Genomic DNA, 17,330 nt, shown 5'->3' with positions numbered 1-17,330 from the left:
ACTAAACTACATACAAACTGACAGTGTTTACTTGTTGTCACATAAGTCTAAAAATACGCAGGAGCACTGGGCTGACGATGTTGCTAACATATTTTACGATGCTTATATTATTTTATATATATTTTAGATATTTTAGCTTTTACGATGTTTGCTTGATGTCACGTTTCAAGGCATAGTGCTACGTAAATACTGATAAGTCCCTTACCTCAGCACATTGTAGCCAGTAAATAGTTGTCTTGAACAAAGAAAATTTGTTTCAGTTTGATCTCCATTTAACTCCAAAACAAACACACACCGCTCTAAAAGTAATTTATGACAGTGTGCAGAGACTCCAGGCCACAAGGTGGCAAAGGAGTGCAAATAAAACAGATCCTCCTCAGAGCATCTTTGAGTAAGACACACAAAACCAACTTAGAGCTGTGGGAACATAAACCCGTTCCCTCTTTTTTTTGACTTGGTGCGAAGTGGTTTGTGGAACTTCCAGAGCCAGCCTCAAGCGGACACTAGATGAACTGCAGATTTTAACTCTTCTGCATTGCCTCACATTTTTAGACCAGAGGTGGCTGCTTGGTGAAAAGGCTCCATTCGTATCCTCATGCACATTTACTGGCACTAATGCACGCGTGTCACCTTGACAAAAATCTTCATGTTAGCACAAATACACCCACTCTTGTGATGTTGTCTGTTCAGGAGAAGAGTCCATCTGATTCCCTCATCCATCCACAGGTTAAAAATAGGACTCGTTTGACGCACCAGCACTGAGACTCACAGGGTGGGCCAATGGGGGCGGGGCAGGTTTTTCAGGAGGCGATAGAGGGTCAAAGATAGTTGATATCCCTGTGCTTGTCCTCTAACTGATCTCTGTCTCTATAACCCCCTCTGTCCTTTTGCTGCCAATTTTCACTCACATGCAGTTCTGCCATTTCTCCCTTTCTTCCTTTCCTCCTCCTTTCTTTCTTTCTTTCTTTCTTTCTTTCTTTGCCTCTGTCTCTGTGTCAGCCAACCATGTGTCCCCCCTCACTCACTCGGTGCAACATGTGTCACTCGCACTCTCTCCGGCATGCGCTCCAGCTCTCATGTGCTCACCCAGCCTCTCTTTATCTCTCCCCCTCCAGCTGACAGCATGTAATTGAAATGGTCAAACACATGAAAACATGACAAATGGTAAGAGGTATTTGTGCTTCATCATCATCATTGCAGAGTCTCCCTCTCTCCCTCTCTCCCTCTCTCCCTCTCTACCGTCTCTTCAGCTGGAGCTTGGTTGACAGCTCGTAACAGAACTGCTCTGACACATGGCAAATGGAGATATTTGTGCTTCATCATCATAATTATTACAGACCCCGACTTTTTCTCCCCCTCTGACTTTTCTTTACGCTTGGCTGCAGGATAGAACAGGTCATCATGTGTTAATGGATGAATTATGATTCTTTGGCCTGCACATGTCATATTTCCCAACAGAGAGTCCCTGAGAAACGGGATACACAGATTAACAAGATCAAAGAAGATCAACCAGATTAAACGCAGAGTCTGAGTGAACAGAGAACAACAAATTGATTTTAAACCCCATCTTAAGACAGCCAGTGTAGTTATTGGCTCATGTTGTGTGATCGCTGCTGATCCACCTTTTGAACCAAACAAGCCTGGAGGATACAGTTTCCTGGTGCCATGTTGGAGGCTTCCTCTCATAAAAAAATAGATAAAAAACAAAACAACAGAAACAAAAACAGTAATCAAGATAAGACAAGAGGAACCATGCTGGGCTGTGGGCCTGGGTTTGATCACCAACTGTCAGTCCTGAGAGTTAACACAACACACTGATAACTCTGGGTTGGTCACATGGCATCATTCAGATCTACAAACCCAACACAACATTGTGTTTGTATGAAGTGTAGAAATACATTTTGAGTTTTGGCTAAAGTGGTCGTTATATGTTGAATGGGCTGTAGACATGCTGATCAATTGATTCTTCTGAGGAAGTGAAGCGCTGTCTCCTGTTTCAGGTCGTTTGTCTATGCAAAGCTAACTGAGCGTAATACAAGCATCTCAACTTACTTAAAGGTATAATTGGCAGTTTGATTTAGATACACTTTTTGTTATACTGGTTAAAATTATCTATATGACCCAATGGCAAGCATTACATGATGTGTTCTCAAATGAGAGCGAATAATATCTGCTATCTACAGCAGGAGAAAACCCAGGAAAACATCAGCCAATCACATTGATTAGGATCGAATCTGTTAAACCAATCAAATCCTGTCCTGCCGTTTTGCCCTCCTCCTGCGCGCACATTTCACCGGGGCGCACTGTCCCGGACTCAGTGCATGTTCCCGAGTTTAGCGGTGGACTTTAGGTGTGTTTAGCTGTAGTCTGGGTCAGAGTCTAATAAACTCTCACCACAGGGGCTCTGAAAAGAAAAGTGAGTACTAACAAAAGTCATGTTTGTTTATTTGTCTTTTAGCTTTATGTTTTAACATTTTGGTGTTTCCTTACCTCTAAATGACACATGACTCGATGTAGTGCAAATCATAAAATGATGTGCTGAGTCCGTCTTTCAGTCATTTACAATCATAGTCACGAATCAGTGGCGCTTGTGCATGTGAGCGAGGGTGTTGCTATGGAGGAGCTCCAAGAGGAGGGGGAGGAGGGGCTAGGCGAAGTCCTGACGAGATGCTACATTCAAATTCATGCTAGTTTTTCAGGACTGCCAATCCTGCCTTTAAGGCCAGAAAGTGAAAATTTTTTGACTTTATTTTAACTGTTGTCCTAAAACTGTTTAGTTAGAGTGCAGATGGCCTGGTGGTTTAGGTCGCGCTCCTTGAGGTTCGCCCTCATGTGGGTTTGAATTCAGCATGTGGCCTCTTTCCCGTGTGTCACTCCCCACTCTCGTCCTGTTTCCCACTCTACCCACTGTCCTCTTTTCTGTCCAATCAAAGGCATAAAAGCCCAAAAGATAACTTAAAAAAAACTGTATAGTAAAGATTAGGTCAACCAACCTCTATCAGCCAAGTTAAGACACAAGTGTGATTTATTTACCTACTTAGTTTGAGTTATTTCAACCTTTGCTAAAGAGGGTCACCTTTCCAGTGCCACTTGATTTTTCTGGAGAATAATGTTTACAGTTGGTGGAAAAATGTGAGTGAGGAGGGGCATTTCAGGGTAGGAGATCCAAAATAAAAACCAAACCTAGGAGAGGAAATGCATGATGGTACAGTATTTGCAGATTGGATGACCTTAAGAGTGATGTTGTTTGACAGAATTTCTTTATCATTTCAGAGGGGAAAGCACATTACAAAGGAAGAACTTAAACCTAAGAGATCAATTTACCAAGACCAATTTATCTTTTTTTGACATCACACTCAGATTAGAGCACATAACTCAAGTCTTACTGCTGTGTTCTCTGTTTTAGCGACTGTTAGGAGCACTTAATAGTGCTGAATAGCTTACATTTCTATGGTACTATATTACCCTGCACATCAGGAGAGGCATTATGATGAGTCGTGTTAAAGGGTAAATGGTTAAATTTCTCTTATTAAGAATTCTAAGTCTATGCTTGTTACATAACTGTCACTAATACTGCAAAAGTCACCCTTATCACATTACGGTGCTCGTCTATTTGCGTCGTCTTTTTCTGATCAAAGCATCAGTTGAATCGGGATCCAAATAAAAAGCTGTGGTGGAAAAGTTATTGGTGTCTCTTTATTTAACAGCGCACTACAAAGCACCGCAGGCAGAGTTAAATCATGCCATCCTGCTGTTCTATTGCAGCTAACTCATGTTGATAATGACCTGATAACACGACACTGCAGACAATTACACGCAAAGGAATGTCAGAAGGGAACACAACGTCTGGAATATCAACAACCGCTCTCTGCTGCCAAATGCATAATCAAGTTGTTTTGGTATCTCCAGGTATCTAGAGCAGCCATCTTTCAGCTATCCTAAGCAGCTATCTTGTGTCTCTGTCCTCTCCGCCATCAGGCCGCGACAGAACAGTGAGAGGCAGACAACACTGGATACACTGATAGTGCAGGGGTCTTGTTTTCCCATATGCGTTGCCAGGATGTGATGTATAAATAGGCACAGAGCTGTTTGTGTGAGTGCAGGCTCAAGTTATGTGACTATAGCTTGATAGGGCTGTTCATGGCTGCGAGGCCGGCACTGGGCGGGCAGCTATGATGGGTCGGGCTGTCGGTGTCTTCTTATGTCCTGAGATCTGAGAGGCCTCTCCCAGGAGGTGGTGACGGGCGGCAGAAGGGCACGGATTCAGAGTATTTTGGTGTTAATTGAGCTTATTGGTCTGCTATTCACAGCCTTGACATGTGATTGATTTAAAGGCCAGTGTGAGACTGCGACAGGGTTGACCTCTCTGGTGGCGGCTCCTCAGATATGGCTTCAGGACTGCACAGCTGTGAGGAGTAATCCTCTCCCGTCATTTTTTTTTCAAAGAAGTGCAGGCAATCTGCCCTCCTTCAGTATTTTATTAGTTTTTCCGTCAACGGAGGCGAAGGAGAGGAGAAGGGTAAGAGAGGAGAGAGAAATGTGAGGGCTTGGAAGTAAAGCTGGGACTTGAACCTATGCACCTTTAAAGGTTTTTCACAGTGGTGAACGAGTAACACTGACAGCTAAAGACACCTACCAGCACCTGTTTACGCTGTGCCATGCATTCAAGGGTGGGAAAATATAAAAGCAAGGGTAAAACATTGTGAAAAATCTCTAACAGATAAAAAAAGAATCATACCTTTCTGAGGGTTAAAGTTAGAAGATGTAACTAGATAACAGCTAGTTAGCTTCACTAACGCAAAAACGATACTCTCTAGTTCCTTTCAAAGTTAACTTAAACCTACCAGCACCTCTAATGCTCTGTTACTGACATGTTTATTCAAAATATTTTATAAACAGCTCTGTAAAGTAAAGGTTAGCAATTTATCTACTAGCTTAGCCTAATATCAGGCAGGAAACATTCCCCTCTTCCATACATATGCTCTATACATAAATAGGTGGAATAATTTTTGCAACCAATGTAAAAATTTGCAGTTTGTAGAATAAACACATGTATTAAATGAAAGAATGCCTCTGGGGTTCAAGTTTTAAGCTAAGCTAAACTGCCAGGCTGTTGTCTGAAGCCTCAGTCTTCAGACATTAGAGAAGACTAAATCTCACAAAAATGTGGAACTGTTAAATTCAATCACAAAGTCCAAATACCATACCCTCTTTTCTCACCATGACTTCAAACACCAAGAATGCAGATCTTTTCCTGAGCACATTTGACATAGAAATAAACCTTTGCATGTTTTTCCATTCTGCTTGTGCAGCCTCAAAAACTGATTGACAGCTCTTGGCAAAATAAACGGCAACTGCAAGTGTTATTTCAAGTCAGATATGCTACTTGTTCCTTTAACCTTGCTCACTCCGCTACCCCCCTCAGTCCATTTTTAGTCTTTCCACTCCAGCCTGGCTGACACTCTGAAGTCGTTCACTAGCTGCCCTCTGAGACAAAATTAAATACTATCATTGCCAGCACTTACCAGCACAAAACACGGAGGACTCATGTTCATGGAAAAAAAGAATATAAAATCATGTGAAGTTATACAACCTTGGCAAACAGGTACTGAGTATTCTTTAATCCTACCCCAAAAATTCAAACCATTCATATGATAAAATATCATTGTTTGGGCATCCCTCCCCCAAAAACGTTATCTCTGAATATTTCTAAATCCTCTGACCCCACTTTCCCTCAGTGCAAAGCCTCAGCCATTCAAAACACCCCACCCCTCTCCTCTTGGGCTGTATGACCCCGCTGTAGTATTGCTTTCAATTGCATTGCTCCCCAAGGACACCCAAGAGTGGACCTGAGCGTGCCCAGAAACTTCAGCCTTTAAAAACAAAGCAGAGACATTTTACTGTTCCAAGCAGAGCCATTTAGCGTCGCCTCTTCCAGTGCAAACACCCGCATATTGCACGCAAGACATACATAAACAGACACACATCATAAGTTTGTTTCATTTTCTTTTGCATGCTTGAAGGTCTTAAGAATCTAATGTTCTTCAAAATATTTCATATTTGCTGAACTCTTTGGTTTGACCTCTTTGTTTTCCACAGAGTTATCTTTTTATACAAACTCTTCGCCCACTGTTGATACTTGATAAATCCCTCTTACAGGAACAATGTATCAGAGAAATCCTTGAAAAATGTTTCCTCTTGCTGGTACCTCACATTCAGGACATACTTACAGTCACTGGGTGTGCAGCAGAACCACACAGTGTGTTGACTTAATGAAAAGTATGAATAAACATCCTGAAGTTGACAGAGTCAGACTCTAAAAATTAAATATGATACTTCATGTTGGTCTGAGGGACTGTGAGAAAACGCTGTCATAAAATCGGTCTTTCTTCTTGCCATTGAGGACAATTCAGCGTAAACATCTGTAACTCTATTTTAGTATTTCTCTGTTTGTTTTTAGTTGATGATTCAGCTGCAGGCCTGAAACCCTGCAGACCTCTTTCCCACAAGAGCAATTTTGAACTTATGTCACAGTTGGGGTGGGATAGTTCAGAGCAAGGCCAGCTGTTGTGTACCAACTGTTGAGCCACCAGTTCTGCACAAACTGTTATAATTATCTCATAATAGACTTTTATCTCTGAAGAGACTAACCTGTTTATAAGTTTACTAGATTGGTCCAATTCTGTTTTTTTAACAAGCCAAACCTGCAATACAAGAAGATACAGAGAAACTTCTACGTTCAAAATAGTTAAAGTAACACTTTCTTGGAAGAGCTGACCCTCAGTCTCTGAAAGTCTGATTACCTGCCATGTAAAGGCCTACTATTGGCCATTCATTATATGAAGCACACACACACACACACACACACACACACACACACACACACACACACACTCACACACACACACACACACACACACACACACACACACACACACACACACACACTCACACACACACACTCACACACGTACACAAACTAAATTCCAGAAAGTTCATCAAGTCAGAAAATTTCACCACAGAGGGTTAAGGTGCTCATGTTTTTACTATGCATTGAGTGTGACCTCTTTCCTCTTTTCTTTCCTCTCTGTTGTTCATGCTGTGAATACTTTTGTTTATATGTGGCAATGACAGAAATGCCCCCCCAAAAAATCATTTGTCACAATTTTAATTTTTTTTTTCTCTCCTGCGCCTTAATGCCTTCATTGAGAGGAAAAGACTGTTGACAGAGCAGGAAACAGGGAGAGGGAATGGGGAAAGATACGGCATATGGAGCCGCTGGTTGGTCCTGCTTCAAGGACTGTGGCCTCTGTGGATTGGGCTTTCCATTTAACCACTTGGTCAAGCACCTCTTCCCATTATCTCGTATTTCTTTAAAGCATTAAATGCCAAAAACACTTCAGTTTATGTGGGCTGTGAAAAAAACTAGTTTGACATATTGAAGGTGCAGGCTAACCTGCAACTTAGAAATTTCCAGGATTGCATGCATGAAAAAGTTAGTATTAAAAACTTAAAATGCCAATGTTTTAAACAAATGATGGAAGTTAACACATCATGTCATATACTATATTAGCCACTTTTAGCAAACAGTAGCCAATACAACCCAAAATGTGCCTTTACCATCTGTTTGAAAAGACAGGTAATCTCCTCCACCATACATTTTGGTTTACACTTTATATATATTCCACACTGACGTGTTAATGGTTGGTTTTATAAATATACTACAGCAAAGATGTTAAGTTCACACAGCTGCAGGAAACAGCAGTGATGGTGCTCTCCTTCTCTAACACATGTTTATGCTATAAAACATGCACTGTATATACTCACCGTAGGTTCACACAGCACTGTTTGGCACTGCAGGAACACTAAACTGATGTTTTCTCACAAAGAAAAGATCTGCTTCAAGTCACATATTTTGGAATTTTTTACTTAATTTCTCTGTTCTGCTGCTAGTATAGCTCACTTATTTATGCCTTATACCACACTCTGAGACCATTTGCAGCACAAGCATAAAAGTCAAGTGACTATAGTATCCTACTTTGTACTCAGAAGCCTAAAACTCCTATGAAACTATAACTGATGATGAATTCAACTAAATTGACTTTATTATTAATTGTCGGATCCGGATAAGTAGAGACGCTTAGGACATGACAGTGGTGTTATTCTCTTTACCTGCCTCAGGCTGTAAAGGACATTATCTGGTTTCAAAACAGTGAGGATGAGGAACACAGATGTATAAAGGTGATGAATCAGACCCATTCACTCAGTCACTTAATAGCACTACATAAAATTGCATAACAGTGAAATTGAGACATTTTGTGCACACTGTCCTCTCATTACAGGATATAACAACTTTAAATTGTGGGTTTGGAGAATGAATAGTGTCACTTAAAGAGACATCATACCTCTGAAGTTATGATTAGAAAACAAGGAAAAACTACAAGTCCAACTGCTGTAAACTTTCACTCGTCTCCGGTGTCTGCTCATTCCTCCAGCATAAACTACTACACAATATGAACAAAAAAGATAATTACATGATCCAAGCCTCAACAGCTTGGCATTATACTCCCTGTCAAAGGCAACACACAAGTCCAGATGTACTGCTTTGAGAGTGAGGTGTCTCTTATTACACCCATAACAATCTCAGACAGGATAGTAATGTCATGCCGGGCTGTGGCAAGGCTCCTCCATTGTTCTCTATGGGATGTTTATAGCTTTTTGCCTGATATATGATAACCAATAAGAAAGAGGTAGTAATTACAAGGCCCACACTCCGCCAGATCTCCTGATGAATGTGTGAAATAAAAGATGGGGAGTTCTTTGCGGGGGCTAGTTATTACAAAGACACGCTGAGGTTTGTCATACAGCAGTGCTATGCAGGAGAAAGTTAGCAGGGGGGGAATATAATTACCATATATCCATTTCCTCCACCAAATAGCAAAGTCAATACCATTGACTCTCTTAAAACAAATCTCTGCAAGCCAACTCATTTTATAAATCTAACTACGCAGTTAAACAAATTCCTATTATTTCCCCATCAAGGTCATCAAGAAATAACACCATTAGAGGAACTAAAAACACACAAAGAAAGCACAACGGTTACCTAACAAAGGGCCCAGGACAAAGAGTAGTGGTGTGGTCAGGCCATATGTCTCCTTAACTGATCAGAGAAATCAATATCTACAAATTCAGTGTACCTGGTTGTTCCTCTCCAGGCTTATGGAGCTTGAAACCTGAGCCAAACAGTTCTTGGCATTTGGTAAACTATTCTACTTTTAAAAGTTCTTTAATGAGACGTACAGTCTTGACCTTGCATGGTCGCTCCCGTAAAATTACATCCTGAGTGGTATAGATTAGAATAGAATAGAATAGAATAGAATAGAATAGAATAGAATAGAATAGAATAGAATGGAGCTTTATTGTCATTTAAACAAGTACAACGAAATTGAAGTCACAGCAGCAATCGAGAAAACAAAAGAAAGAAAATGTATAGAAAGTGCAAAAAGGTCCATAAGAAAATAGATGCTGACAGCTTGTCCATCATTCTCCAGTTCAGCCAGCCTCCACCTCCACAGGGTCCAGGACTGAGCTTCTTCAGTCATGCTCCATCTCTGTCTCCTGGATCCTGTCTGCTCACAGCAGGTGAAGCTCTTCCAATGTGGCGTTGGTGTCTGATGTTAGCTCCATTAACCATGTCTGTGAATAGCATGATGCTACTCTACCCTCTGGTATTCCCTTTGTTGCTGGGTAAGCACGGCTAGCTCGTCCATCATTACTGGAGATAGATCTTCAATAACGATGGACAAAATGACAGGTCCATGTCTTCACTTCTTAGCTCATACCTGAGAACCAGCACGTTGTCCTCACCTCCTTCTCCTCACTTTGTGGGAAGACATCAGGCCTTACACCAGTTAGCATTGACATGCTACAGGCTGCTAACAGCTGAGTTCACATGTAAATAATGCAGCCATGGTTACATGTAGGATCCACAGGCAAACACAGGAGAAAAAGTAGTAAAACTATAGCTGAAGCCACAAAAAGATTGGAGTCCACAACCAACAAATGAGCCATACAAAGTAATGATCCACTCCAAATACAAAGATTACAAAAAGAGACAAAAAAATACAAGAAACGGCCAAAAAAGAAAGAGCTGCCGCAAAAGGCAGCCATAGCCAACAGGGCAATGCCCAGTTATTCTTTCAACAGGATGTTGCTATCTTTAAACAATTAGACAAAGGTGAAAAGCACCCTTCTATCTACATTTCTTTATGAAACTGCTTTAACTCTCATTTTATTTATGGTTATCTGACTTGTAGCAGAAAGTGGGATAAGGAAACTCAGATCACTCCCATAACATGAGTTCATTTCATTGAAGGCTTCAGCAAAGAAGTGCTCACCACATTGTATGTGTAGAGAATCATACTTAAAAGTGGGTGAAATTTTGCAGCTTTGGCTACTGTTTTCAAGTCCCAGCCATTTGTGTTGCCTGCTCATTTGTATTTGTTCATAAGAGGTTCATACTCCAACTTTCACTGATTAAGGATCAAGTTCAATTATCCAAACTGCTTCAGGATCAAACCTTGATCCAGCACTCCCACCTTAGGATGCTTTGTGATTAAGATACTAATGTCTTCTGATATGTGCTGCTTACCTTGAAGAAAGATTTCTCTCTGGTTTTAATCTGAGGCCTTCTAAGGGCACACGCTAGCTCCTCCAAACTCTCTCTGATGACCCCTGGTCTTTGAAGTGAGAACTTAAAAACGGAGTGGAAAAGCTGCCGAGCAGTAATGGAACTTCAGTCAAAGCATTTCTATTTGATTCACCAAGAGCTTGACGTACAATAAGATATCATCTGAGAGTCTGGAATGCATTTCCTCCCCCGCTCGATCAGGCTTAATTTGAAGCTAGAGGATTTTTTTTCTACCTGAAGCCAAATCTGATAAGTGCTGCAGTATACTCCGCCTTCATCTGGCTCAATTTGTCATCAAGAAAGAGTAAGAAAGATTTCCTTTCACAGGGCAGAGGTAAATGAATAACCTGATAACACAAAGTACAGTATATAAGTGACAACATTTTCTTACCCCATTTGACAAGATCAAAGTATAACAAGATTCCTTTGGGATAGCCATTTGGGGGGAAATGCTTAAAGCTTGCCCGGGGAGAAATGAATGAGTACACTGATACCACTGTGATACTTATCCATTAAATAAAGTAAGAGATTTAACAGCCAGGGAGTCCTCGTTTAACTAATCCACATGTCTAAAAGTTTATTTTTTAGGAAATTAACAATTCTTATACAATTTGGTAGCTACTGTTAGCTGTGTTGGTAGTTGGATTTCACCATCTTTGGAAAGACCTGAAATTCTCCCACAATTGTTGGCCTTTTTTATAGTGGCTTTCTAGTTTGTTTGTTTGTTTGTTTGTTTTTTTACTTATGTGCTCAAATCTCAGTCAGCAGTGATTTAGATGTTGAAAAACTCCAAGATATTCTCAAACCAGACAAGTGCAAAACTGCCTTCAGCAGCGTTTTATCACAGGGGATAATAGAGATAGCATGCAGTTGACAGCCAGTTCAGTCCTTCAGGGCGAGGGGCCAAAATCCTTGAGTTCCTCCCCTGTTTGAGAAAAGATCAAATGCTCAGTGTAACAGCTGTGGAGCTACAGGCTCTCCCCATTCAGCCACTAGATGGACACAATAGTCCTCTCCTCCACATACTCACTGATGCACCCATTTTCATCATATTATACTTCATTCTGATTGACTTTTTTCATCACAACCATACAGACTTTTGGTTTCTAAATATTTGTGTCCTTGTTTTGTAGCATACATCATCTCTAAAGTGCCTTTCTCTGCTGAAGTGACCTTAACTAGCAAAAAACCCAACATCTCTGTTTTACAGCAGAAGGCTGACCTGCAGGGCTCAATAAAGTTTCACATTGTACTGCGGGAAAACATTAGCAGAAATGGTGACGGGGTAATTATGAGTCAGCAACAGTAAAACGCCACAGGGACTATCGTTTTACAAGAGAAGCAAGCTTTTTTCTTACACTATGATTGCTAAAATAAACCATTCAGTGTTTCACTCACAGCAGTGGAGGATGCTTTTTAAAAAAGAATTCAGGGGGGATCAGTTTAATTTTCTTCAGCAGTTCTCATAATTTTAAGACTTATAATACTTTCATTTTGTGTTTTTCTTTTACACTAATTACTGAGTGAACCGTAATCTACAAGCAGAGAAAGGTGACTAAAGAGTATAGACTAGTATAAACAATTATAATTTTTTTGGTTCAGACATTTCTGTGACTTCTGCATTACTTTGCTGATATGTTTCATATTGAAAGCTCCATTAATATGAATTTGAAGTTCAATAGTATCTTTTGTTTGTTTCTTTTTTAAATCCAAACTACAATTTTCTGATTACTGCATTAATGTAAATGCATGTTTCTTTTAACTGGGGTATGAATAGGAGCCACCCTGCTGCATATAGGCTTATGATTGTTAATGACTGTTAATGGGCTTAAGGTCTAGCTCAATATGCTGTATTAAGTAAACAGAAAAGAATATGTTAGGTGACTTCTGATTTTTCTTAACTAATCTTTGAATTATGTAGCTTTGTAGAGTGTTTTCAAAAGTGTATCTGTTTGACTAAAAAGAAAGCATCATCAAAGGTCATAGGTCATATTATTCTGATGCTGTCTGATAGGATCACCAGATCCGAGTACTGTCGCTACAACAAACACCAAGGAAAGGCAGTCTGTTTTTGCCTCTGTGCTCTACAGCAGATTAATCTAGCCCTGTCTGGGTAATCATGAATTCAGTCCCTCTACAAAAGAAGATTTTTTTTTTTTACATGCCCACTTGTTTCTAACTTAGTTTTATGCAATAAAAAACCTACTGCGGTGTTATTTGACTTTATAAGTGACTTAAATATTTTAAAATGTATCATCTTTACCCGTGTAGTCGTAAACTGTGTGGATTCGCTCCAGTCTAAAGCCCTGAGACCCTTCGAGGCAGAATTTTCTGCGTTATTTGACGCTCCTCCAGCATCTGTCTGATCATTTTCCTTGTGTGGTGTTGCCGGTTGAAACGTGAGCGTCACCGAGAGTCCACCCCCTCCTCCCCCTCTCTGTCTCCCCCTGACTGGAGTCCCACTGAGCGGCTCTCAAACTTCAGTGTCGAGCCTGTACGCGGGGAAAGAAGAGCAGGAGACGACAGACAGCCATGAGCTTCAGTTAAACGGCGTTCCAGAAACTGTCACTTTGATATCTGCGTTAATTCACAGCTGCTAACGGTCGCCCGGAGGATTAACGTTCATCTCTCGGTGTGTGATTTTGATGATTTTTCCTCCATTGTTTGTCGAAGTTTTCGACTATCACGTCTTAGTCACGGACCTTAGTGTTGTCCTTCTGTGGGATTATTCGTTTTGATTCGGGACTTAGAAGCACAATTCAGCACTTAGCTCTCTTTTTTTAGGAGTGTTTTTCTGTGACGGACAGCTAACGGCAACATTCAGACCTGCTTTCGCAATGGGGAAATAGCGGGGCTCTCTCTGAAGTCGACCCCTGTATTTTTGACTCTTTCATGCTCTATTTCAGAGGACAGAGTCGAGTTTTTGACTTAAAATATGAGCATGGATGGTTGTCCGCTGAAGGTAGCGATTTTTTTGTGGTGTATGCTGGTGATTTCTGGCTCCAGCTTTGAAATCGGCTCGTACGACCTGGAGCGTGGCAGACCAGCCAAGTGCGAGCCCATCGTGATCCCCATGTGCCAGGGGATCGGCTACAACCTGACCCGGATGCCCAACTTCATGGACCACGACGACCAGAAGGAGGCTGCCATTAAACTGAACGAGTTTGCTCCTCTGGTGGCTTACGGCTGTGATGTGCACCTCCGTTTCTTCCTGTGCTCCCTCTACGCCCCCATGTGCACGGACAAAGTGTCCACCTCCATCCCCGCATGCAGACCCATGTGTGAGCAGGCCAGGGAGAGGTGCGCCCCCATCATGAAGAAGTTCAGCTACACCTGGCCGGACTCACTCGACTGCTCCAAGCTGCCCACAAGAAATGACCCCAACGCTCTGTGCATGGAAGCCCCTGAGAACGAAACCAGGACTGAAGGGAAGAAAGGTGAGGGCATGCTCCCTGTCCCCCCTCGACCCAGGCAGCCAGGCACAGGCAGTGGGCGCTCCCCTGGCAGCGTGGTCTCCTGTGAGAACCCTGACAAGTTCCAGTTTGTGGAGAAGAGCCAGTCTTGTGCTCCCCGCTGCTCCCCTGCTGTAGACGTGTTCTGGTCCAGGCAGGATAAGGACTTTGCCTTCATTTGGATGACTGTGTGGTCCATCCTCTGCTTTATCTCCACTGCCTTCACAGTCCTGACTTTCCTCCTAGAGCCTCATCGCTTCCAGTATCCTGAACGCCCCATCATCTTCCTCTCTATGTGCTACAATGTGTACTCAGTGGCCTTCATCATCCGCTCTGTGGCTGGAGCTGAGAACATCGCCTGTGACCGGGAGCACGGGGAGCTTTACATCATCCAGGAAGGACTGGAGTCTACAGGCTGCACTATTGTGTTCCTCATCCTTTACTACTTTGGGATGGCCTCTTCTATCTGGTGGGTCATCCTCACCCTCACCTGGTTCCTGGCTGCGGGTAAGAAGTGGGGCCATGAGGCTATAGAAGCTCACAGTAACTATTTTCACATGGCAGCTTGGGGTATCCCCGCTCTGAAGACTATCGTCATCCTCACAATGAGGAAGGTGGCCGGGGATGAGCTGACGGGGCTGTGCTATGTGGGCAGCATGGACTCTGGAGCTCTCACCGGCTTCGTCCTCATCCCTCTGTCCTGCTACCTTATCATCGGCACCTCCTTCATCCTCACCGGCTTTGTAGCTCTCTTCCACATCCGTAAAGTGATGAAGACGGAGGGTACCAACACAGAGAAGCTGGAGAAGCTCATGGTGAAAATTGGCATTTACTCCATCCTCTACACGGTGCCTGCCACCTGCGTCATCGTCTGCTACTTCTATGAAAGACTGAACATGGATTACTGGAAGCTGAGGGGGCTGCAGATGAAGTGCGGCTCCTTCAACAGCCACAGTGGCGACTGTTCTCTGCAGATGTCTGTGCCCACTGTAGCCGTGTTCATGCTGAAGATCTTCATGTCGCTGGTGGTGGGCATCACCAGTGGGGTGTGGGTGTGGAGCTCTAAGACCTTGCAGACCTGGCAGGGCTTGTGCAGCAGGAAACTGGCAGACAGGACTAGAAACAGGAAGCCGTGCAGCGGAGTCAGCTGCGGCAGCACGCACTGCCACTACAAATCCCCTGCTGTGGTTCTGCACATGGCCAAGACTGACCCGCACTCAGACAACCCCACACACGTCTGAGACAGATCATGACACACACACGCACACACAAAGACGCTGTCATATGCAGACACACTCTCTATCCCTCACATAAAAACACACACATGCCCGAAATAAGGAGCTGCTAAAGACTTTGAGAGAAGAACTGAACTGTCAGGTACTGCTCTGCTGCTGTCAAGGGACACACAGGCATCACTAGGAGAAACTATCTATAAACAGTATTCATCGCATAAAGGGATATGTTCAGTATTGTTACCTATATTTTCTGTTCATAGTGCTCTGTGCAGTAGACATGCCCAGTGTTTTGAAGCAAAAAATTGAGACCGTTTTAGGAGGAACCATGGAAAATATTTGTCTTTTGTCCTCCTTGAAAGTGGCATGATATCTGTATAAATCTGTATAAATGTTTTATTTAATGTAAATATATTTAATTTAAGGTTCACCTTAACAGATCTGTTGTTTAGATGCATTTAAGGAAGGTAAAGGGAAATTAAGTGCCTTTTATAAGAACTCTGGTTTTGGCCTTTTTTGGAGGAAAATAAATTTGTGGAATACACGTTCAGCCGCCTTGTGTTGTTGTCATTTTCGTGCTATCTCACAAAAGCTCATGATGAATATTTAACCCTAAACAGTTTCAAATTTAAGAGTCACAAATGATTCCCCATTCCTGCCTTGTTATCTGGATTTTTTCTGTCATGCTTCTCCCAGGATTCAGAGCTTTTTTTTCTCTCTCCCTGTCTAAATCATACGACGGGACTCCCCCTCAACAAACGTGTTGTCTTCCAAGAGCATGCAGCAGATCCCAGAGGCATCCCCGACAATAATCCTCAAAGAGAATCACTGATGAATAGAGTGACAATCCCAGCAAGCGTTAATGTTTGCATCATCGTCTTAAAAATGCAGGAGCAGTTTGCGGAGGAATATATTTAATTAATGGCTGTTTTAATCCCTCTGCAGATTCACTTTTGTTGCCCTCTCTCGCTGCTCCATTTGATCCCTGTGCAAACACTCAGCACTTTGATCTGAGAGGACAAATCTGAAGTGGATTTCAGCCTTATTGCATGGCTTCACCGGCAGATTGAAGTTAAGCACAGCCTCTCAATACTGTGGTGGTTAATTGAGCAGAAGGGTTATTATCCTAATATCTAAATTTTGTTTTCTGCTTTAGGATAGTGCATTTCTGTCACAAAATTAAGGCATTTTACTAAGCATAGATTAGTTGCACTAAAAGATCTCTTGCGTGTCTACCACTATCAAAATAATCTGATTTTGATTCTAAAAAGTGGGCTTAATAGTATCGTCCTTAAATAAATACCTTGTTTTAGAATTATGCAACTGCTATTCAGTAATAAAGTCTATTTTATGATACAAAAGAGAGCTTGTGTTCTCAAGCCGCCCATATAAAAGTGAAAATAAATAGCTTTTACATTACGGGACTTTAACAATCTAAGTGCCAACACAAATTGCAGCAAAACATGCTGGAAATGACTGTGTTTGACAGCAGTGGGATTGATTATTATGTCTGCTTGTGTAATTGTGTGCTGTGTCACCTCCAGCAGCAGCAGCAGTAGGCGCACATGGGAGTGATAGCATGGAAAAAATGTGATGACCAGAAGCTTGTTTTCATTACATGACTGGAGCCTCGGCAGTGTGAGGCAGGCGTGTGCTCGCTGACATCTCCAGAGGTTAAAAGTTGTTTGGTTTTCATTTTTCCTCTACTTGTAAGTCCAGCTGGAGTTGTGTTGAGATTCATGTTGTTCTACAACTTGTTTCACATGATTCTGGTGTTCATTTACTGAAAACATAACAGCCGTAATCAAACTTGTAGTGGATTAACCACATTTCCACTCCCTAAAGTGTTGTGTGGATCTGCGTAACGCCTCAGTTAACTCCAATTACTGATTCCTTCCTCCTGCAGAACAAGATGTGTGTTAACTACCAACATCCTCCCCCTTTTTGTTTTCATTT

At 42.1% G+C, this 17,330-nt stretch overlaps 1 protein-coding gene across 1 annotated transcript; it reads left to right on the top strand.

Annotated features, from left to right (window-relative positions):
• Window positions 1-13,094: 13,094 nt before the first annotated feature.
• fzd9b (frizzled class receptor 9b) lies at window positions 13,095-15,922 on the top strand. Its single transcript, XM_074680133.1, has one exon. The coding sequence runs from the start codon at window positions 13,626-13,628 to the stop codon at window positions 15,381-15,383; it is 1,758 nt and encodes a 585-aa protein (XP_074536234.1). The 5' UTR covers window positions 13,095-13,625; the 3' UTR covers window positions 15,384-15,922.
• The last annotated feature ends 1,408 nt before the right edge of the window (window positions 15,923-17,330 follow it).

Source organism: Halichoeres trimaculatus, unplaced genomic scaffold, assembly GCF_033239565.1.
Source record: "Halichoeres trimaculatus isolate MK-OKI-2021-1 unplaced genomic scaffold, fHalTri1.1 fHalTri1_scaffold_9, whole genome shotgun sequence".
Lineage (NCBI taxonomy): Eukaryota > Metazoa > Chordata > Actinopteri > Labriformes > Labridae > Halichoeres > Halichoeres trimaculatus.
This window is presented reverse-complemented; position numbering and strand designations above follow the sequence as displayed.

What these genes read in the sequence shown, in the direction of transcription:
- fzd9b (XM_074680133.1), top strand. Translation starts at nt 13,626, where the DNA reads ATGAGCATGGATGGTTGTCCGCTGAAGGTAGCGATTTTTTTGTGGTGT.